Source organism: Trichomycterus rosablanca, chromosome 23 (assembly GCF_030014385.1).
Source record: "Trichomycterus rosablanca isolate fTriRos1 chromosome 23, fTriRos1.hap1, whole genome shotgun sequence".
Classification (NCBI taxonomy): domain Eukaryota; kingdom Metazoa; phylum Chordata; class Actinopteri; order Siluriformes; family Trichomycteridae; genus Trichomycterus; species Trichomycterus rosablanca.
The window spans coordinates 7,722,436-7,746,384 of record NC_086010.1 but is presented as its reverse complement, the minus strand read 5'-3'; the positions used below and the strand labels follow the sequence as shown (position 1 = coordinate 7,746,384).

At 38.9% G+C, this 23,949-nt stretch overlaps 1 protein-coding gene across 1 annotated transcript in view; it reads left to right on the top strand.

The window, feature by feature from the left end:
• vps41 (VPS41 subunit of HOPS complex) overlaps positions 1 to 23,300 on the top strand; it is a 36,755-nt gene extending 13,455 nt beyond the window's left edge. The window contains exons 6-30 of the mRNA XM_062985623.1: positions 91 to 165; positions 2,541 to 2,603; positions 4,180 to 4,245; positions 7,380 to 7,499; positions 8,450 to 8,596; positions 8,689 to 8,755; positions 9,613 to 9,710; positions 10,731 to 10,860; positions 12,462 to 12,577; positions 12,684 to 12,740; positions 12,930 to 12,991; positions 13,071 to 13,152; positions 13,333 to 13,425; positions 13,969 to 14,096; positions 15,556 to 15,700; positions 16,750 to 16,791; positions 16,888 to 16,938; positions 17,659 to 17,796; positions 17,890 to 17,944; positions 18,637 to 18,777; positions 19,482 to 19,618; positions 19,982 to 20,081; positions 20,765 to 20,809; positions 21,161 to 21,240; positions 22,008 to 23,300. Coding sequence (XP_062841693.1) covers positions 91 to 165; positions 2,541 to 2,603; positions 4,180 to 4,245; positions 7,380 to 7,499; positions 8,450 to 8,596; positions 8,689 to 8,755; positions 9,613 to 9,710; positions 10,731 to 10,860; positions 12,462 to 12,577; positions 12,684 to 12,740; positions 12,930 to 12,991; positions 13,071 to 13,152; positions 13,333 to 13,425; positions 13,969 to 14,096; positions 15,556 to 15,700; positions 16,750 to 16,791; positions 16,888 to 16,938; positions 17,659 to 17,796; positions 17,890 to 17,944; positions 18,637 to 18,777; positions 19,482 to 19,618; positions 19,982 to 20,081; positions 20,765 to 20,809; positions 21,161 to 21,240; positions 22,008 to 22,088 — 2,319 coding nt within the window. The 3' untranslated portion in view covers positions 22,089 to 23,300. The remainder of the gene's footprint in view (positions 1 to 90; positions 166 to 2,540; positions 2,604 to 4,179; positions 4,246 to 7,379; positions 7,500 to 8,449; positions 8,597 to 8,688; positions 8,756 to 9,612; positions 9,711 to 10,730; positions 10,861 to 12,461; positions 12,578 to 12,683; positions 12,741 to 12,929; positions 12,992 to 13,070; positions 13,153 to 13,332; positions 13,426 to 13,968; positions 14,097 to 15,555; positions 15,701 to 16,749; positions 16,792 to 16,887; positions 16,939 to 17,658; positions 17,797 to 17,889; positions 17,945 to 18,636; positions 18,778 to 19,481; positions 19,619 to 19,981; positions 20,082 to 20,764; positions 20,810 to 21,160; positions 21,241 to 22,007) is intronic.
• Positions 23,301 to 23,949: the final 649 nt, after the last annotated feature.

Here is a 23,949-nt window from a genome sequence, read left to right as displayed (position 1 = left end):
TTTTTACTTTGATTTACACATCATTTCTGAACTAGAACATAACAGGATCACTATCGCTAAACCCCTGTCTATCTTTCCATCTCTCGCAAGAGCTCGGTGAAGATAAATCAGATCAGTCTGGACGAGAGCGGGGAGCACGTGGGGATCTGCTCAGAGGATGGAAAGGTAGGCTATCTCATCTCAGCTGGCACTTGGGAAGAGCCGGACCTGGTGTTTAATGAGTTTCCTTCCTGTACCGAGCAGCCTTGTTCAAACCTGCTGCGATTTTCCTCTGTGTCGCCAAACTCCCTCTTCGCATGTCGTTAGTAGGAGGTTCCTGATGCCAAGTGTACCCCTGATCTCACAGATTCATGGCTGGGGTTGCCACACGATAGCCTGGCCAGATGTTTCCTCTGAGATCCAAAATCAAACCCTGTTTAGATTTTACAAGCCAGTTACAGCTCACAAAGGTAGAACTTTAAGTAACACGTGTGTTGGCAAACGTTGTCTGGCCAGCTACTGGCCCAGGCCACTACCTCAGAAACCCAAGTTTGAGTCAGTTGGCTGTGCCTGAGGCAGGTAGCGCAGGATGAAGAATTAATTCCTTGTCGCCGCAACTGTTACTCATACTGTCTGGTTGAGCTGCCCATACCAGTGGTGGAAGAATACTAAGGGCGTAGTGTGATCCTCCATATCACTGATCGACTAAAGACTTCACACACACATCACAAACACAGACAACTTTCTGCACAGTAAGCCTATAGAGTGTGTGCAGTGTGCATTTTCCATTTCAGTGAGTCAGATAAGCCTGTTTAGGATTATGGTTTTGGGTTGTCCTCTGGCCTTGACTTAAAAAAAACTTCACCATCCTTTACACATTTTTTAGACCCCACTGGAGGCTTCCTGCATCAAGGGCATGTCACCTGCTAAAATACAGCCAGCATAGTTGCACCCCTATAAACATTTTTAGAATTAAAACCTAACTGCTCGTCCACCCAGCAATGCTGTCACTTCTCCTTCCTTATCTGCTTGATGATCTAGACTCGGGCATTTAACAGGGCTGCTCAGGCTAATCGGCAGCACAGCGGGTAGATTTCTCACACTGATCTAGGCACAGATAGCAGCCGAACCCTGACGTTACTGCGTGCACACTGACTTTGCCAATTAATATCGACACGGAAACTATTGTTCACTTCACAGAGGCGTTAGTGCCAGTCTTGCTTATCCCCTCCCCCCCCCCACGCTCAGATAGCGGAGAAGAGCCTAAATGAGGGCCTAAATAAAATCTTAAATTAAAACCTAAATAAAATTCTACATAAAAACCTAAATAAGGGACAAAAAAACATAAACAAAACCTAAATAAAACCTAAATTAGAGCCAAAATAAATCCAAAATAAAACCTAAATAAAAACTTAAATAAAACCTAAATAAAAACATAATTAGAAACCTAAAGAAAACCTAAATTAAAACCTAAATAAATCCTAAATAAAATTGAAAGAAAAACCCAAATACAAATCTAAGTAAAAACATTAATAAATCCTAAATAAAAACATAATTAAATCCTAAAGAAAACCTAAATTAAAACCTAAATACATCCTAAATAAAACCTAAATAAAATCTAAATAAAAACCTAAATAAATCCTAAATAAAACCTGAATAAAATCCTTAATAAAACCTAAATTAAAAACCTAAATAGGAGCCTAAATATAACCCTAAATAAATCCTAAATAGCAACCTAAATAACAACCTAAATTAAAACCTAAATAAAGCCTAAATAAAAACCTAAATAAAACCTAAATAAAAACCTAAATTAAAACCTAAATAAAGCCTAAATAAAAACCAAAATAAATCCTAAATAAAACCTAAATAAAATCCTTAATAAAACCTGAATAAAAACCTAAAAGGAGCCTAAATAAGAGCCTAAATAAAACCTAAATTAAAAATGAGTATAAACCCAAATAAAATGAACAAAAAATGAAATAAAAGGTTATACTGTAGATAATAAATAATTAACCATCAGCCCTTGATTAATGTAGGAGCACGAAAATCCGGATAGCGGAGATATGTCAAACATGGCACACTTGTAAAAGGACGCTGTTTATGAATGGTGCTATTTATTTCTAGCATCGTTTAGTTGTGTACAAGTCTCATCTTGACTTGAGACTTTCTAATACTTCCCTGTTATTGTTATCGGCAAATGTGAGTGTCTAGTTTCCGTCCCGCTTTTCTTTTTGGGAAGATTTTACTTTCAATTTGTGTGTTCCTTCAGCTCAAACAGGCAGGTGTTAACAGACTATGTTAAGGGTTGCTCATAGCCTTCGGGGACTAAAGCCGAGCTGGAGATTATGAGAGCTTTATTAAGTCTTGTCAGCACAGAGCAAGTTGACCTGTCCACTAATTGGGAGCCAGCATGTGCTTTACTAGTTTTCTGCAAGATGAGATGTGTTGGATGTTTTTCCAGGTCAACGGACACCCAAACATTTTAGCTTCAAATGATTCTTCTAATGATTTTTGTTGTTTTGCTTGTTTCTCTGTTTATTTTTTTACTTCTTCTTTATTAGGTGCAGGTATTTGGCCTCTACACCAGAGAGGGCTTCCATGAAAACTTTGATTGCCCCATAAAAGTAAGTTCCTGCTGTTAACTTTCTAATTACTGGACTCGAAGCTTGTTGCTACTCGACAAATTTGACTTTGTCAGAGCAAGTGCTCTTATATATGGTTTTAATTCACTTCATTTTCATCTTTCCACTGCTTTGTTCTGACCAGGGGCATGGTGGGTCCAGTTTCCTTAGAATAACTGAGTGCAATGCAATTCCTCAGCCCCAGGATGGTCATATACACTATGGGTGTGTTCGAAAACCTAGGGAGCTGCCTTGCTGTCTTACTGTCTACATAGGCAGCTGACTTAGTAGAGAGGATTCTAATAAGTCAGTGACTTCAAAGGCAGGTTATTCGAACGCACTACTTAGATAGCGATTCCATCGGGTTTAGCATTTCGAGTTTAGCATTTAGCATCTCGCCATTAAAACCAATAAACTGAGGTAGCACAGCATGCTAACGTCAATAACATCTCCCTTCATGTACCGATAACGGTTACATTTCCTGACAAGCCCGAACTTGCAAATAAAAACACTCGGTACAAGTTTATACAAGTTAAAAATCAGTAATATTTTATTTACGTTTGAAAATAACTCCATTCGTTTCTCCGCCCCGTCAGCCATGTTTATTTTTCTGTGAGAGAAGAATTCTGGGATTGTCTTGATCACTAAGGCAGCGTCGGATGCTCACTCGTTCTTGAGCCAAAATAACATTGAAATAATAAGATGCCTCAGAAGTGAGGATTTTAAGGCATCTAGGATTTCGAACAGCCTCCTTCTCTGGAGCGCGCACAGGATGACGTAAAATGCTGCCTATGTAGACAACACACTAGCTTTTCGAACACACCCAATATGAACAAAGGGGGACACCCTTTCTAATATTTGAATTCAAGTGAATTCAGACATCATAAATCAATTATATAAAGGAAATTATATGCTTCCAACTTTGCAGTAACAGTTTAGGGATGGCTCTTTCCTTTTCCAGCATGACTGTGTCCCTATTCACAAAGCAAGCTGGAGGGAACTGGATTCTTAATTGTGGCTTTCTTGGCCAACGTCATTGCACAGCTATACAAATGATCTTTTGTCTGAATATGCACAAATTCCCACAGACATACTTCAAGGTTTTATAAGAAGCATTTTCAAAAGGGTGGCTTATGTTATAGCTAAAAAGATCACATAGTGGTCACTCTATTTTAATACCATTTGTGTTTGAAATTGGATGTCCAACAAGATTATGATCAGGTGTCTAAATACTTTTGGCCATATAGTGTCCAATGATATCTGCTAGAACAGAGCTATCCTTTTTTTCTCCAGATTGAAAGAATCACATCCAGGCACTACAAACCTGTTCCCATAAATGATGTACACTACTGTTGTTTGTGCTTCAACACACATCTGTGTGTAGTGCTTGGTCCTATATAATCTGTATGTTGCTTAAATATAGGGTATATTGTATATTCTGTATTGTATGTACATAGTCTGTATGTGGCATATAACACTAGAGAGCTACCAGTGGCCGGAACCAAATATCTGCTGTGTCAACATATTGTCCATCAAATCTGATTCTGATTCTGATTCTGGCACTTACTCTTTCCTCCAGGTGGTGGCAGTACATCCTCAGTTCAGCAAGTCAAACAACAAGCAATTTGTAACTGGAGGTATCAAGGTAAAAATGTGTACATTAAATCCACTTTTATGCTTTTAAGTAAGCAATCATGATTGGTTCTCCAGTCGTGCTTTATAGAAACATCTAGTGCAGCCTTTGTAGCTTCAGCTTTTTTAGCTTAGCCTTGTAGCAGGGTCAAACAGAGAGATCATGCTAGACAGCAAGCAAGCAGCAGCTCCATTTTCAGAAAGTGCTGTTCACCAGGAGAGGTGTTGTCTCCCCATGCGGAACAAATAAGTGTCATTACCCAAAGTGCCATAGTGTCTACAACATGTAGAACATGGAATAAAACAAATACACCATCATTTTTCAGAGGGCATTTTTGCTTTTCAGATCTAAGTATAATATAAGGTCTTTCTAGCATGCATCTTGTTCAGCTGATAAGAAATTTTAGTAGCTACGTTGACATTTAGCGTAGTAAATAATGGTAATGGTAGTCTGGTACGTAGCTTAAAAAAGGATCAGAAAGGGAATCGCTGCCAGACCCACTCAGACCCTGACCACTTGTGAAAATAAATAAAATAATAAATAAATTTAAAGCAAGTTTAGTAATATTTTTACTCTAAAAACCTAAATAAGACCCTAAATAAAAAACGTAAATAAGAGCCTAAATAAAACTTAAAAGCCTAAATAAAAGCCTAAATAAGAGCATAAATAAATACCTAATTAAGAGCCTAAATTAAAACCTAAAAAAAGCCAAAATAAAATCTAAATAAGAGCATAAATAAATATCTAATTAAGAGCCTAAATAAAAACTTTAAAAAACCAAAATAAAATCTAAATAAGAGCATAAATAAATATCTAATTAAGAGCCTCAATGTAATCTAAAAAAGCCAAAATAAAATCTAAATAAGAGCATAATTAAATACCTAATTAAGAGCCTAAATAAAAACCTAAAAAAGCCAAAATAAAATCTAAATAAGAGCATAAATAAACCTAATTAAGAGCCTAAATAAAATCTAAATAAGAGCCTAAATGAAATCTAAATAAAAGCCAAAATAAAAACCTAAAAAAGCCAAAATAAAATCTAAATAAGAGCATAAATAAATACCTAATTAAGAGCCTAAATGAAATCTAAATAAAAGCCCAAATAAAATCTAAATAAAAGCCTAAATAAACCTAAATAAACCTAATTAAGAGCCTAAATAAAATTTTAATAAAGAGCCTAAATAAAAATCGAAATAAAATCCATATTAAGAGCGTAAATTAAAACCTAAATAAGACCCTAAATAAAACCTAAATATAACCCAAATAAGAGCCTAAATTAAACCTGAATAAGAGCCTAATAAAATCCTAAAATAGAGTCTTAATAAAAATCTAACAACTACCTTAATAAAACCAAAAATAGAGCCTAAATTAAACTTAAATGAGAGCTTAAATAAAACCTAAATAAAAAGTTATAGATAATAAATAGGAACCATCAGCCCTTGATTAATGTAGGGGCACGAAAATGTTGGTTTCGTATCAGTGACATATCGACAATAATTCATAAAATACAAATTAGATCTCAGACTTCTGCGCTGCATATATGATGTCATTAAAACCCTGGGTGGTTTTAGGCCAGTGTATCAGTCCTAAGCTGAGTTTTTTAGTAGATGTGCTGCCTTTGGCTTCCCCTTTCTGCTGATTAGTTTCTGTTTCCCTGGCTTAAGATCCCCATAATGCAGCCTGGCCATAAAAATCAATACGGCTTCCACTGAGGACACATCTTTTCAAAGGCAATTCGATTCTGTCGGTGCGCCTCCTGAAGTGTCATCTCCCATTGCTGTGCCGTGATCTGTTAACATAGCGCCAAGTTACGAATCAGAGACGCACTGAACCGCCTGTTTTTTCTAGTGTTTCTGGATATGGTACGGATAGGATAGGGTACGGTATGGTACAGATAGAATAGGGTATGGTACGGTACAGATAGGATAGGGTACGGATAGGATAGGATACGGTATGGTATGGTATGGTATGGTGCAGATAGGATAGGGTATGGTGCAGACAGGATAGGGTACGGTATGGTACAGTACAGATAGGATAGAATGGGGTACGGTACAGAACAGATAGGATAGGTATGGTACAGTACGGATAGGATAGATACGGTACAGTACGGATAGGGTGGGTATGGTATAGTACGGATGGGATAGGTACAAATAGGGTAGGTAATATTTTTTTCCATATTGTTTTGCCAGTTTAAATACACCAAAACTAGTTGCTAGTCCCAAGCAACTTCTTAACCTGCTACATTTGTGTAGCTTTAATTCTAATTTAGTGTCATTAGTGTTATTTTACTGGCTGCCTCTTATTCGGGGTTGGCACAGCAAATTATTCTGGTCCACAAATCTGCTTTGGCACATTTTTTTACACCGGATGCCCTTCCAAAGCAGATTTTCATCACCAGTGTATTTGTGGTTTTGCTATTATCGTTTGCTTGATTATGGTGATGTATCAACAGTTAAAATCAATGTATTATTTAATTATGTGTATCATGTTTTATTTAAAGACTGATTTTGCACAAGGTGATATTGCTACTCTTTAGCTGCCATAAAACATCATAGACTGGTTAGATGGGATAATTGATAGTACACAATGTTATTCTGCCCTCTGCTGGTGTATTATACGAAGCACAGTTGGTGGCAGATAGTACCCACACACGATACCACAGTGACAGCAGGTAATATGACAGCCGTACAGCTCCGGGGTTCAGGAGATCTGCGTTTGAACCTCACCTCTGGTCACTGTCTGGGGTCAAAGTCTGCCTTGCAGGCTCAGCTGGAGTCCCACAGGACTTAGTACTTGGTCCTCTTTTTTTCGTCTACACCCACTCTACTGGTAAAGTCAAATCCTTACATGGCTTTTCCTACCATTTCAGATTCAAAACAATGTTGCATGTCTACAAATTAAGATTGATCAGCCCCCACTGTCATAAAAGCTCTTACAACACTTTGCTGTGTACCTGTGCCATTTTCTAGAAGACAGTAGGCTTTGATAGCTGCAAAATAGGAGCCAACACTATACTTACACCCATGGTTTCAAGCTCATGGTTATTTATCCCAATACTAGTGTACATAGTTTCAGCCGTATATACCTTTGACTGTCATATAGCTGCTCGTGAATAGATTGCTAATGAATATTTCTGTGGACTGTAGTTGCTGCTGTATGAGAGAAACTGGCTGAACCGCTGGAAGATGTCCGTCCTGCACGAAGGAGAGGGAACCATCACAAACGTCAAATGGAGGGCCAACCTTATTGCTTGGGCTAATAATGTGGTACAGCCATTTTTTCAGAACTGACTCAGTGTACTAGTCCTGGAGTGGCATGTTGATATGATTTTTATGGAAATTGGCACTCTTCTTTCTAAAAAGGGTCATACAAGTATTCCTGACCTGGAAATATTAGTAATTAGGTCATAAATCTGTCAAGTATTGACACCCCTTGAAACCGCTGCTGACCTCCCTTTCTAACTGAGGAGAGCCTTGACGGACACACGCCCCCTCCTACTTGTATGCAATGGCCAACTGCATCTTTTCACCTGCACGATGCGAGTTCATATGTGGACCAGCATTGCACACAAAGAGACACACCCTGATCCCAGTATCCCATGTCTCTGTGCAGGTGCCATCAATCAGCCAGCAGAGGTCATAATTGCATTAATTATGAGGAATCCCCTCCTGCATCCTCCCTGCGAACAACGCAAATCATTGTTCGTGTAGGCGCCCAGCCTGCCGGTAGCAGAGCTGAGATTCGCACCAATGAGTTCGAGATGCCAGCTCTGGTGCTAGCGTGTTTAGGTATCAATATGAGGGGATACAAAGGCCGAATTCCATTAGTTATTCGTAGGAGAATATACAACAATATATACAGAAATGAATCAGAAATACAAAAACGTTAACCTTTTTAATGCATTGTCTTCAGTCAGTTTTAATTACCCGTTTGCTTTACACTACATCAATTGAGGCTTTCTTGACCAAAGTCATTGCCCAGCTGTACAAATGCTCTTTTGACTAAAAAGGCACAAATTCCCACAGACATACCTGACAGTCCTATGAGAAGCCAGGCTGTTCCTGTAGCTGAAAAGACCACACAGAAAGCACTGTATTTTAATACCATTTATTTTTTTAAATGTAATGTCCCACAAGCTCATTCTCAAGTGTCTAAATATTTTTGCCATATAGTGTCATGTGAGTCTTGATAAAGTCATGATTTTCTTCTGGAACAGGGCGTGAAAATCTACGACATCAGCACTAAGCAGCGCATCACTAACGTGTTACGGGACAACATCAGTTTGAGGCCTGATATGTACCCCTGCAGCCTCTGCTGGAAAAATAACAGCACACTTATCATTGGCTGGGGATCGTCTGTCAAGGTGAGTGTGATCTGTCTGTCTGCAAAGTTCAACCTTTGAAATGTTGATGAGCTTAAAACGGTCGTCAAGATCTTCATATTTTCTTTATGTAGATTTGTGTTGTCAAGGAACGAGACCCGACAGAGATGCGTGATCTACCCAGTCGTTATGTTGAGATCGGTATGACATTTTTATTTTTACTTTATGCTAGAATCCACATAGAGACACTGCCAGTTTCTTTCAATACACATAATATTTACATCTTATTGACTGTTCTGAGTTATACAGTGCTGGGTAAAAGTAATTACTCACTTTTTGATTGCTTGTATTATTGTTTGTGATTGTAAAGAATTAATAAAAATGTTCAATGCACGGCTGTATTTGCTTTTCACCAGACGTAAGACCCTGACTGTACAAAATTCTTCCAATTTCAATTTGTCAGTCCATACATCACTATCCTGGGCGGCACGGTGGCTAAGTGGGTAGCACTGTCCCCACACAGCAAGAAGGTCCCGGGTTCGATCCCCAGGTGGGGTTGTCCGGGTCCTTTCTGTGTGGAGTTTGCATGTTCTCCCCGTGTCTGCCTGGGTTTCCTCCGGGTGTTTCCTCCCACAGTCCAAAGAAATGCAAGTGAGGTGAATTGGAGACGCTAAATTGTCCAAGATTGTGTTGGATATAACCTTGAGTACTGATGAATCTTGTGTGATGAGTAACTACAGTTCCTGTCATGAATGTAACCATAAGTGTAAAACATGACATTAAAATCCTGTTAAACTAACAAACAAACAAATATCACTATCCTAAAAGAATTGTGCTCACCCACTACAGCTAGGATCCAGGCTTTGAATCCCCAGCTCAGCTGCTGATCTGGCTTCTACATACAGATTGATTGATTGCAGAACCAAGGGGGCAGTTACTTAATGTCTCATAAATAATTGAAATGATTTTCCACAAATTGTGTTGTGATTTTATGCAAAGTTCCATTCTGAAAGAGACAATTACTTTTTCACATCACTGTCTAATCTGCTCTTTTACAGTGTCAGCGTTTGAGACCGAGTTCTTCATCAGTGGACTGGCTCCTTTAGCTGATCAGCTTGTTACTCTGTATTATGTGAAAGAGAATTCAGAGCACATGGTAGGAGTCCTTCTTCTCACTCTGTTTTATTGGTATAAACTAATGCACAATTGTATTCTCTCTCTTTTTCCTGTCTGCATTACTGAGCTGGTGTTTGTATTTTTTTCTTAGAAATTATAGTCATTAGGCTGCAGGTTTTTTTTTTGTTTGTTTTATACATAAACACAGGTTGATGGTACAACTAGCAATACAAAATAACTGAATACTCCTTAAATAGGTATTGACTTGCAAACATTAGTTTAATTCATGTGAGGGTTTTATTTCTTTAAAATTGTATGGAGAATTTTACAATGTGACCCATCAAAGAATCCTTAAGGTAAAGATTTTTTGCCATAAGAAGTGGGTCAAAGTTGAACCACAGTGCTGCAAAAGCTTCATTTGCCAACAATAGCTTTGCAACAAAGTACTTAATTTATGGTTAAGTTATTTTTATATTCCACACTCACTGTCCATTTTATTAGCTCCACTTACCATATAGAAGCACTTTGTAGTTCTACTGTACAATTACTGGTCTAGAAGGTCTAGAAGATGACCAACTCAAACAGCAGCAATAGATGAGCGATCGTCTCTGACTTTACATCTACAAGGTGGACCAACTAGGTAGGAGTGTCTAATAGAGTGGACAGTGAGTGGACACGGTATTAAAAAACTCCAGCAGCGCTGCTGTGTCTGATCCACTCATACCAGCACAACACACACTAACACACCACCACCATGTCAGTGTCACTGCTGGCTTAAAAAGTATGTAGAGAAACAGATAGACTACAGTCAGTAATTGTAGAACTACAAAGTGTTTCTATATGGTAAGTGAAGCTAATAAAATGGTCAGTGAGTGTAGAAACAAGGAGGTGGCTGATTAGTCTATATGCACTGGAAGGAATTTAATTAATATCAACAAAAGTAGTCTTTTAAATCACTAATTAAACGTGTTTTCACATTTTTACGCCATACAATGTTAGACTAAACCACAATCTGGTTTCTGTGTTTGTGTGTGTGTGTGTGTGTGTGTGTGTGTTACAGGAGGAGGAGTTTAGGGCAAGGCCACGTTTGGACATTATTCAACCGTTGCCTGAGAGCTGTGAGGATATTTCATCAGATGCTCTTACAGTCCGCAACTTTCAAGAGAACGAGTGCAGAGATTACAGACTGGGTACTGAGACTAAACCCTTTCTTTAGAATACTGATTTAATACTACAGTACAGTAAAAGCAACAATGTAATTAAGCACAATTCTTTGCTCAAAAGGGCTTTTATTAAAAGTATATTATTGTATACACAGTGTCTGAAACATAGGCATTTGGTCTTCAGGTAATTTGCAGTTAAGAAAACGATGCTTATTGCCATTACCTAAAGGAATTTAGAGCATTTCCAGTTATAGCTTAAAACCGTAGTCTACATCAGGGTTTTTCAAACTCTGGGTGTCGCGAGCCAAAAAATGGGTTGACCAGTGTCGAGATTCTGAACTCCTCGGTTCAAAACTCAGCGTTGCCAAAACTCCTTTACGTTGTGACTGAATACGATGCAAACAATTGAGAGTTAAGGGCCTTGCTTATAGGCCCAGCTGTGGCAAATTGGCAGTGATGGGGCTTGAACTAGTCAATTTTCCATTAATACATAGCTCAGTCCTTAACCACTGAGCTATCACAATCCTCATTCAGTTTTCCATTCCTCCCACCACTAGGGGTTTGTTTTGTTTATTGGGATTTTAACGTCATGTTTTACACTTTGGTTACATTCATGACAGGAACGATAGTTACTCATTACACAAGATTCATCAGTTCACAAGGTTATATCGAACACAGACATGGACAATTTTGTATCTCCAATTCACCTCTCTTGCATGTCTTTGGACTGTGGAAGGAAACCGGAGCACCCGGAGGAAACCCACGCAGACACGGGGAGAACATGCAAACTCCGCACAGAAAGGACCCGGACCGCCCCACCTGGTGATCGAACCCAGGTCCTTCTTGCTGTGAGGCGACAGTGCTATCCACTGAGCCACCGTGCCGCCCCACTAGGGGTCATTAGGAGTTTTAAACCACTGTTTAGCATAAACCAGGAACATACACCGTGTTTTTTCTGCATAGCATAAAAGTAAGTGATGTGCTTTGATTATTGTTTTACGTAACATGACTACCAGACTCTAAATAAAGCAACCAAGGACTTAAGACTCATGCATAGAAAAATAAAAAAGGAAACTACACATTTAGATTTGTTGTATTACTACATGTAGTCACAACCAACAGAAAGACAAAACATACAATCCAATGGACACTTAATTTTGCAATAGTGACATTACTTCTAAACCATAAACATATGCATATACAGTGGAACCTTCACCCAACGGATTTCGGATGTAACGGACATCTGGAAAACCAAATGCCCGGTCCAATTGTTTAAAATCCCTTCGAGAAGCGTACCAAGACCAGTAGTTCAGTAATAGTCAGCTAGCCGGCGCACGTCTTTCTGTTTACATGAGTGATAGGCTTTGTTTTGTCGGGAGGCTCGCTTCGTTCTCGCCTTTTTTCCTCTGTGCTTCATGCTTAATTTTTGCAAGTTCTGGTGCTTAGTTATGCACCAGCATTGCTCCACTAGCCACCAGCAGTATTCAGACTAAGAATAATACATGCACTATACGATCAGTAGTACAGTACACCTATTGTAATATTTTTTTTACAGGTTTTACATTACGTATTTATTATGTATTGCTTTATTGCATTATGGCATTTTTCAATCTCTGTCATGTTTACAGAGCACGCGGATGGAGAGCCTCTGTTCTACATAATCAGCCCTAAAGACATTGTGGTGGCTAAAGAGCGAGACCAGGATGACCACATCGACTGGCTGCTCGACAAGAAGAAATATGAGGTCTGACTGAATCACATTGATCCTAAATAACTCTAGTAGGGATGCACTGATTCCGGTTTCTTCCCTATTATGTTGTTATTAACAGTGTTTTCATTTTGTCTTACAGGAGGCACTGATGGCAGCAGAGATAAGCTTCAAGAATATCAAAAGACATGATGTTCAGGTACAGAGCTCAGAATCCCAGCATACGAGTCCATTTATTATTAATTTCTGCATTTGTCTTTTTGAATTTTCCTTATTTTTGTCCAGTCTAGTTTTTTTCAGCAACAGCTTAACAAACAGTGTTTAATGCAATGATAGTATTTCGTAAAATATAGTGGTTGTATTTTTATTGTCGTTTTGGGATGTACAGAAAATTGGAATGGCCTACATCAATCACCTGGTGGAGAAACGGGACTTCAACACAGCAGCTAGGTACCATAATAGCTCCTGTTCTGTTTAAAGGTAAGATATATGAGAAAAATCCCTTGGCAACTTTTTGTCCTGTTTGCAGAAAGTGTCAGAAAGTGCTGGGGAAGAATATGGACCTTTGGGAGAACGAGGTGTACCGATTTAAAACTCTTAAACAGCTCAAGGTAAGTCAGACCTACATACTCCTGAGGGCATAGCTCCTGAGGGCATCGCTGATCTCACACTGACACACATTATGTTCACCGTCTGTTTTATTAAAAGGCGGTTATGATGTTGTCCCATTGTGTTACACTTTGTCTTACAATCATGTTACATGTTCATCCAAAACCTCTGTGTGTCTGCAGGCCATCAGTCAGTACTTACCTCGAGGAGACCTGCGCCTTAGACCTGCCATTTATGAGATGATCCTACATGAATTCCTCACGACTGACTACGAGGTGAGTTTAGAACCAGTCTGTTGTCAGAATGCCATTCCAGCATCAGTGTTATTTGTTATAATAATATAATCATACATATACTTTTAAATTGTATATATGTTTGTCCACTAGAAATGTTTGTGATAAGTTTTTAAATAAAAGGAGTGTGTAAAACTAGACTTAGCTAGGCTCAGCTCTACTAACAACCAACCGGTCGCTTAAACGGACAATAATTGGCTAGTTCGAGAGAGGAGGGGCTTTTGGGATTCATTATAACTGCTGCAGTTACGACCTCTGCTGGCTGATTGATAGCCCTGCACAGGGGACATCGGTGCATGACTCTTCACATGTTAATAACTTGTCTCGGTCAATGTAGGTCTGCAGTAGTAAAAGCAAAATATTTCCCAATTGGTCAGGGTCGTCGCAGGTCCAGTTCCACTTGAAAACACTGGGCACAGGGCAGAAACACCTTAAACAGGGCATTTAACCAAAAATATCATTTCTAACTGATGTTGAAGTTATTCAGAAACAATCTGCAATTCATTTGATATTTGTTTTCAACAGGGCTTTGCCACACTGATCCGCGAGTGGCCAGGAGAGCTATACAACAACATGACTATAGTTCAAGCAGTGAAGGACCACCTGAAGAAGGATCCCACAAACAGCATCCTGCTCACCACACTAGCTGAGCTGTGAGTAGCACATTTCTCATTTTGGATCATCAATTGAGACTTTATTGACCAACATCAGAGTCCAGCCATACAAATGCTCCCGTCACTAAATAGGCACCAATTCCCACAGTCATACTTTAAAGTCTTGTGAGGAGCCTTCTCAGAAGAGCAGCTGCTATTATAGCTGTAAAGATCACATAGAGGTCAATATTAGGGATGTCCCGATCACGTTTTTTTGTTCCCGATACCGATCCCGATTATTAATTTTGATCCCGATCCGATACCGAGTCTCAAACCGATACTTGTATTTTCTAGATATTGTCTAGATAAGAACTGGATAATACTGTTCACACAGTGCACACTTCAAGTACATAACAGTTATTCAAATTAATCCAATGTATATGTTTAACAACTAAATAGCTCTGCAGTGCTGTAGGGAAAAATGCTGCATCCAAGCTATTGCTTAATGTTTTGTATTTTTACAAAATCAATCAAAATGAGTGAGATAATTACAGTTTTACTTTAAACTTTACATTCGAAGAAAAAAAATCTGTTTAATGCAGTGATACACTAAAAATGAACAGAAATCTGTGTAGCAGCTTAACTTGAATATAAGAAAAAAAGTTACTTAAAAGCATTACAGTAAAACCTGAATACCAAAATAAAATGGAAAGGCCAGTTTTTAAAGTGCTTGTATTGTGACAGTGGTTTGATGGACGTTTCTATGCGAAGTGAGTGTGTTTTGACCCTTTGGGGCTTCCATAATGCATGAAATAGCGTGCTTGACTCTAGCTGTCCGCTATTCGGTACCGTAACAGAAGAAGTTAATAAAGTGTTCTGCGCCCAACAATATGTGAATATACCGTGTATTTAGTTCTTTATTAAACGAGTGCATCACTACGTTGTTTTGTAAACCGGAGTGATCCTTGACTCACACACCATATCAATAGTAAAATTCTACAGTAATGAACGCAGCTCTGCTCCTACCGCCTCGTGAAACACTCACAGTGCAGACATTACACTGCTGTTGGACTTGTTTCACTTTCCAATTCAAACTATTTCCACACAGCGGACATGCTGATGTAAAACAAAAGATCGGGATTAGGATCGGGTTTAGTAAAGCCGATTCCGATCAGTTAGAAAATGCCTTGATCGGCCCCGATCCCGATCTTTGAGATCGGATCGGGACATCCCTAGTCAATATATTTTAATACAATTTGTTTTTTAAAATGGTAATCCCAACAAGCTCATGGTCAGGTGTCCAAATACTTTTGACATGTACATATTTACATGGTTTTTTCGTGTATACTGTGAACACAGCCTAATGAAGTTATGTGGCAGAAAGGTGACCCATAATACAAGTCTAAAAATACATGGCTGACAGTAAACAGATTTATTATTTAGGATGTTTGCCAGAGCAATCGTTGAGTGGAATAAGTGCATCAAGTGGTGAACATTGTGCATCTGGGATGTTTCTTAGGTACACGTATGATCAGCGTTATGACCGAGCTCTGGAGATTTACCTGAGACTGAGACACAAAGATGTCTACCAGCTCATCCACAAACACAACCTCTTCTCCTCCATTGAGGATAAAATCGTCCTCCTCATGGACTTTGACAAGGAGGTAAAACATTCAAATGCTCTTCAGATCTTCCAATGGCTAGGCTGTTCGGTGACCTCCCACACCTGATCGACCAATAGCACCGCTGAGATTCGAACCTTGGAAAGTGGGCTAGCATGATTTACCCTTGCTGAATAGTGTCCTTTTTTAAATCTAGAGATGCTCCCACAGCTTCCGGTCCTAATTCCTTACTAAGTGATTACATTACATTTATGGTATTTAACAGACACAACTTACATCCGACTTACACTTGTAATAGTACAGTGCAAGCAGTTGACAGTTAAGGGCCTTGTTCAGGGGACCAACATTGGCAAACTGGAGGTGTTGGGGCTTGAATCAGTAACTTAACTACTAAGCTACCCCTGCCCTAGTAAAGTATGAGGTTCTCAACATCACTTTACTAAAGCACATAAATAAATGAATAATAAATGCTTTTATCGTCATTGTATTTAAAATACAATCTCGGTTCGAATCTCGGCTCTGCCTCCGGTCAGCTGGGCGCCATCTAGCGGGCACAATTGGCAGTGCCTGCAGCAGACAATAATTGGCCACCGTGTCTGCTGGGTGGGATGACCGGACTAAGTGGGTGGGGTCTTTAAACACTGTGTAAAGACCCTGGTAGGCAGATAGAGGCGCCTGTGCAGAAAACATGGGCGAAAAGAAGGGGTCCGCAAGGACTGCGCACAGGTCGGAGGAGGCAATCAGGGCTCCTCAATAGCGGACAACAAATTGGCTACGATAAATTCAGGAGAAAAAGGGGAGAAAGGGTAGGAGGGCAGTATTTATAGAATACCCCACATGTAACCAGCATAATCAGATTATAATCAGATTTCTTATAAATGCACCCACTGTGGCAGAACTACTGGACTGATCATTCACACTTTTATCAGACTTGGCATAAATGTTCATATTTGTTTCTCTAAAAAAATCAAATCATAGTTAAGAGATTGGATGCTTAGAATTTTCTAGATTGTTTGGATGGCACAGGAGCAGAACATTGATTGATCGTCACCCAGATCTGAAAGATCCGCCTTATTTTTTGTTATTTTCAGAAAGCGGTTGACATGCTGCTGGATAATGAAGATAAAATATCGGTGAGTTCACCTCCCTGCCCTCTGTTTTCCGAATAAAACCAGACCGACTCTGTTTGCTGATGTGTATCTGAATTTGCTCTTCTTCTTGTTCCTCAGATGGACAGAGTGGTGGAGGAGCTAAAGGACAGACCTGAACTGCTGCATGTGGTAGGCAGCAAATGCAAATAATGAAAACATCTAGAGAGCCTTTAAAGCAAGCCTAATAAGGATATGGGGTGTGTTCGAAAACCTAGGGAGCTCTCTACATAGACAGCATTTTACGTCATCCTACGCGCGCTCCCTAGAAATAGGCTGTTCGAAATCCTAGATGCCTTAACATGCTCACTAGTAAGGTAAAATTCAAATTTCAAAGCTATTTTGACTCGAGAACGAGTGAGCGTCCGATGCTGCCTTCGCAGTGGTGGCAATCCCAGCGTTCATTGCAGCACAAATTTTCTCCGAGAAAAATGGCAGACGGTGCGGAGAAACGAACGAGTTATTTTCAAACGTAAAAAAATAATTGTTGATTTTTAATTTGTATAACCTTGCACAAGTGTCATTTACTTGCAAATTCGGGCTTGTCAGTGACAATTTAACCATTTTCGGTACATGGAGGGAGATGTTTTGAGCTTTAAGTATGTTGTTATGCCGTCTGAACACAGATAGCAAGTTATCAAACCCTTTAAATTCTCATGCCGAGCAGTAACTGGAAAAAGGTGTACAATCACACAAAGGGCAAAAAAAGTTTCCCGACCTCTTCCCTCCTCCACTTTTCCCAATTTGTCACTTTGTCACCCAGTTTATTGCAAAGCTTATCAAACACGCCCAAAGCAATATTCCAAACGGGCATCACGTCTAAACTAACACTAGCTGTTCTCTTTCTGACAGTATCTGCACAAGCTGTTTAAACGAGACCACCACAAGGGTCAGAAGTACCACGAGAGACAGATCAGTCTGTACGCTGAGTATGACAGGCCCAACCTGCTGCCCTTCCTCAGAGATAGCATCCACTGTCCACTGGAAAAGGTCCTGCTGTATATTTTTCTCTGTCATCACACTGTACTCGAATATATAATCCTGTCGACATACAGACTGATTATGTTTGCAATCTTCTTGTAGGCCCTGGAAATCTGTCAGCAGAGACACTATGTGGAGGAGACGGTCTTTTTGCTCAGTGAGTTTTGTTTAATTTGTTACATTTTTTTCATTTTTTTTTTAATGGTCAAAACCGGTTTGAACTGGTCAGAACTGATTTGATCCAGTTTTTAAAATTAAAAAAAAAAATTAAATGGTCAAAACCAGTTTGAACCGGTCAAAACCGGTTCTGATCCAGTTTATAACATTAAAAAAAAAAATTTAAATAGTCAAAACCAGTTTGATCATGTTATAAAAAAAAAAAAAAAATGATCAAAACCAGTTTGGACTGTTCGGAACCGGTTTGATCCAGTTTTTTTTTGTTTTAATTTAAAAAAAAAAAAATTTAAGTAATTTTTTTTTAATGGTCAAAACTGGTTTGAACTGATCAGAACCGTTTTTTGTTTTGTTTTTTATAATGGTCAGAACCGGTTTGAACCGGTCAAAACCGGTTTGATTTGTTTTTTTAAGTTTTCAAATGTTGTTTTAAATGGTCAAAACCAGTTTGTACTGGTCAGAACCGGTTTGATCCAGTACATTTTCTAATGAAATGTGATTGCCATATGAAATGTATACAAAGTTTGTAAAACCGTATCGCTACATTTAATCCAGAGTCTCTGACAACATTGTCTAGACTATCTTACAAGAGAAACTCTATCCTGATTCAGTTCTTCGTCCAGGTGCTGGACTGGTATTGCCATTGAGATAAATGAATAATCTGTTGTACTGCAGGTCGGATGGGGAACTGCAGACGGGCACTACAGATGATCATGGAGGAGCTGGGAGACGTAAAAAAAGCCATAGAGTTTGCCAAGGAACAAGATGATGCTGAACTGTGGGAGGATCTCATCTCTTACTCCATAGATAAACCACGTATGGCTAGTTTTAGCTTGCATTTTTTTATTAGTGAGGTTTGATATCAAAGAATTGTCAGTTCTACTCTGGAAAGCAACTGAATTTAGTTCCCTAATGTTTAAGGTTTTCATAATAATCAACAAGGATTCTCTGCCAGAACTAATAACACCCAAATTCTCCTTTATTATCTTCAATAAGCTATTTTATGACCTTCGTGGTCCAGAAAATGTGAACTATTCTGCGTAATAACTGACAAACCTTCATTAGCAACAAGGACTTAAGCTGTAAACAGCTCTCTTTAGGACAGTGGCTCATAACTGCAGAGATGCCAGCAAAGATGAAAGACACCCCTGCAAATCTATAAACACCCAAGCAAAGCAAAAGAACACTAGAAAAGTAAAAACACCCCTGCAAATCAACAAAACACCTCAGCAAAAGCAAAAACACCCCTGCAAATCTACAAAACACCTCAGCAAAAGCAAACAATGATGGGGATACATGACAGATCAGCCAGTGAATTGGTGGAACAAGTAGCCAAAAAATTAGCCACTTGGGAATTGGCAATTATTAGATGGTAACCCTCGCCTCCACCAGCCACATGTCTGTATGTAGATGCCTGACCAGCCGATAGCACCACTGGCACTTCAAACCCTGAAATTTCAGCAAACGATTCCCAGTGACAATAAACAATACTGACTATGTGACCCTGTTTTTTTTCTTAGCTTTCATCACAGGGTTGCTGAATAACATAGGAACCCATGTGGACCCTATCCTGCTAATCCACCGCATCAAAGAGGGAATGGAAATCCCCAATCTCAGAGACTCCCTGGTCAAAATCCTGCAGGATTACAATCTACAGGTAAAGTCATTCATTACGTGTCGAAAGTGTATAATTTTAATGAAAATTTTTTCTATACTGTATGGTCAAACGTATATGGACATCTGCACATGAGCTAATTAGACATCCGGTTCCAAAGTAAGTTTTAAACTAGCTTTAATACAGAGTTGATCCATCCGTTGTAGCCATAACAGTCTTCACTTTATAAGATTTTGGAGTGTCTGAGACGCTAGTTTAATAATCTGTTACAAAACATTGATACTCCTAGCAGGTAGAAATGGGTTTGCCCATAAACGTTCCTTTTTATACATCTGGAACCTAAGGTTTTTGTGCATATCTTTCTAGATTTGAACTGAAATGACATTTTAATGGATCTGTGTTTAGATCTTGTTGCGAGAGGGATGTAAGAAGATCCTGGTAGCAGATTCACTCTCCCTGCTGCAGAAGATGCACAGAACACAAATGAGAGGAGTTCGGGTGGATGGTAAAACACAGAATTTAACTTTTAATTTCACTGTTAAATGTCCTATAGATGGCATTTTCAGTATAATTTATTAAATCTTATATATTGAAGCTCCGAGCAGCCATTAATTCACATACTTCTAACAATTTTTTTCCATAGTAACGATGTAATAAAATAACGTCATTTTCTTTAGATCACAGAATCATTTTCAATTTATTAAAACAGCAAAACATTTCCATATAATAATTAGTTTATGGGGGGCGGCACGGTGGCTTAGTTGGTAGCACTGTCGCCTCACAGCAAGAAGGTCCTGGGTTCGATCCCCGATCCTGAGTTCGGAGTTTGCATGTTCTCCCTGTGTCTGCGTGGGGTTCCTCCGGGAGCTGCGGTTTCCTCCCACAGTCCAAAAATTGTTAATTGGTGATTCTGAATTGCCCTATAGGTAATGGGGTGTGTGTGTGTGTGTGTCTGCCCTGCGATGGACTGGCGCCCCGTCCAGGGTGTTACTGTGTGCCTTATGTATGTTGTTCTTAAAAAGGCATGAAGTATTTTCCTAATGGGTCAGACCTTAAATTAATAAAAATTCAACCACAACCCAGATTAGATTTTGTGTCTGAGTCTTTGACTTTTCCTGCAGTTGTATTTTTTTTTACATTTTTTATAATTTATTGCATCTTATTCCTATCTCTTTTTTTTCTCAATAGAGGAAAATATCTGTGAAGCCTGTCATGTGACAATACTACCATCAGGTTTGTTTCTTTTTTATCTAAACCCTAAAATGCTCATTTTATTTATCTACAGCTGCTAAACATTTGTTTCTTGTCATGTATACTTGAATAATTTTAGTAATTTTAGTCATATTTAGGCAGTTTAGACACATTTGTTTTAGAATCCAGGTTTAAGCTACTAATAAATAGACTTATTTTGGTTCAGATAAATATAATTGCAGCTCTTATCATGTAGCTCTTACCTTGACAGTCACTTATTATACTTAATCACCAAGTCATGACAATATACTCAGACCCTTTAACACGTGGATTATGGAGCATGCTGAATGCGGCCTAGTTTCTTTTAACCTAGTTTTGTTTCTGTGTGTTTAGACACGGCACAGGCCTTTAGCGTCGTGGTGTTCCAGTGCAGGCACATGTTCCATAAAGAGTGTCTCCCATCATCAGGAACGGTAAGAGTAAACAGGGCGACAATCCATATGGATTAAAACTTTAACATATATATACAGTGGTACAGTGGTAGTCTAGTGGGTAGGGCTTTGGGATATCAACTTAAAGGTTGAGAGTTCGAAACCCAACTCAGCCATGCAGCCAATGTTGGGTCCATGAGCAAGGCCCTTAACCCTCTCTGCTCCAGGAGCGCCGTATGATGGCTGACCCTGCGCTCTGACCCAAACTTCCAAACAGGCTGGGATATGTGAAGAAAGAATTTCATTGTACTGTACACCTGTATATGTATATATGACAAATAAAGGTGTTCTATATTGGCTGCTATAAGTATATGGGCTATAACTTTTGCACGTCTCTATAATATTAAATTTATATATTTATAATATTATAATATTATATTTATTATATAAATTATATTTATATATATATATATATATATATATATATTATTTTATAATATCATTTTTCGTTTCAGCATATTAAATTCAGCATATTTACACTAACTGTGCAGAAATTGTCCAAATATTGGGTCCCCAAAAATGATGGGCTAACTTTTTACTTTAAAAACCAGCAGCACACCGAATTTCTCCACATCTGTCGATACTTTTGACCATATAAGGTTGTTTGAAGTAGTATAGAGATGCAATTTTTAAATGTGTTAAAAGGAAGCTGTAGGCTGCTTGAACCCACTGCTTACATTTAGCAAGAGACACAAACACACCAATTCACAAGGTTAACAAATCTTATATGTATATGTTCATTCTTGCAGGTGCCAGGTGTGCAGTACTGCAACATCTGTAGTGCCAAGCGGAGAGGCCCTGGCAGTGGCATATTAGAGATGAAGAAATAGTGTCCTTTCACCCAGTGACTCTCTCAGCACTGAGTTTACAGTCAATTGCTTCACCCATTAATGCTTACTGCACTCTATAAGATTTTTCTCTCACTGACCAGCTTTGGGAGTGTGCCTGAGTCTCCTTTTAATCAGATACTGGACCAGTGCCTGTCAGAAATGTTTGTGTAGTGGACATAACTCAGCAACCCAGATGTTAGCAACCCAGATGTTTCCAGTCGCAGATGTGATGCTGATGCACTGATATTATTGTTAAAATGATTATTGATGTCATGCAGTGTGAACTTCCCTGAACTAGTTGCAAGCCTACAAGTAAAGTTGAGAACTGTCATATCAAAATAATTAAAAGTGTATTGCAAAGTGCATGTCATATTTCAGTATGAAATATTTGGGCAGAATATGCTGAACTGTATTAGGCTAACACGTGGATCCTAGGAGAGCTGCTGTGTTTGAATAATAAATAATACTATACTACTTTAATACCACTATATGATAAGAATACTTAAGCATGTAGGTGCAGTTTGGGACACAGCCTTTCAGCTTTTCTCTGCACCATGTGTCATCCAAGACAGCAAGCTTTTTGGTCAGTTAGAGATCTATTTGGGCAGCAGTGAGATCTTGAGCTCTTGATTTCGAACCTCAGCTCTGCAATCGATTGGCTGGGCGCCCACACAAACACGATTGGTGTCTGCAGGGAGAAGAGCCGAAGGAGTTTCTCAGTACTGCTGCAACTGCAGTGTCTGCTCGAGGCGTGAGTGGTTGATTTACAAATTGTAGTGCCTCTGTATGCACTGCTAATCTCCTTGAGACTCCGTCTCTGGCAGGTGACACAATACCCTCGGCGACTGTGCACGTGTTGGAGGGGGCGCATCATAGTCTGGAGCTGTCCTCTGTTGGGATAGGAGTATGATGTTGCAGGATGTTACAATTGGGGAACGGATTAGGATTAGATTCGAAGGAAAAAGAAAAATTATTTAAAATGTTAGCTTCTAGTATACTGTGGAGTTTTTGACCCCTCATGCAATTTTTGTAGTATGCACCTCTCCCTGACACCAAAATGATAATCGTAGTGCACTGCAGAAGTGAGCATCATAAACACATGCCATAAAAGCCTAAATCATATTATGTTGTATTATTTATGCTTTTTTTTTTTTTTTTACATTTGCTTTTTTGTGTTGCATAAACTTTCCTAATAAACTTAATATGACTATTCACTGTCGTAATTTATTACAATTATTTTGTAGCATTTCACGTTATATGCACTGGACTAACCCCTAATGAGTGTAGTGTGTAGACGTCTGCTTATTAATTTTGATGTGTAAAAATGAACAATAAAATAACCCCACATTTACAGGTGAATTACGCTGTATTTACTGCCAGAATTAAAAGGAATATCATAAAGGTCTGATAAACACAGACATCTGTTCAGCCACAAGCTACTCTCAATATAATGTGGGTTTTATTAAAGATTAAAAAATAACATTTAATCAGTGTTAAATTAACTGAAAATCGATATTCATGAATAAATCAGTTCTAACCTCAGAGATCAATTAAATAAATGAATGTATAACCTCAGAGATTAATGTTAATAAAGTGCAACATTAATTGCCTCAGATGTACACTCACCAAGCACTTTATTAGGTACACCAATCTGGTTTGTACATTCATTGGTTATTTTAGGGCAGTGATAGCTCAGTGGTTAAGGTACTGGACTAGTAATCAAAAGGTTGCCGGTTCAAGCCCCACCACTGCCAAGTTGCTACTGTTGGGCCTCTGAGCAAGGCCCTTAACCCTCAATTGCTCAAAATTGGGTTCAATCATACCTGTAAGTCGCTTTGGATAAAAGTGTCTGCTAAATGCC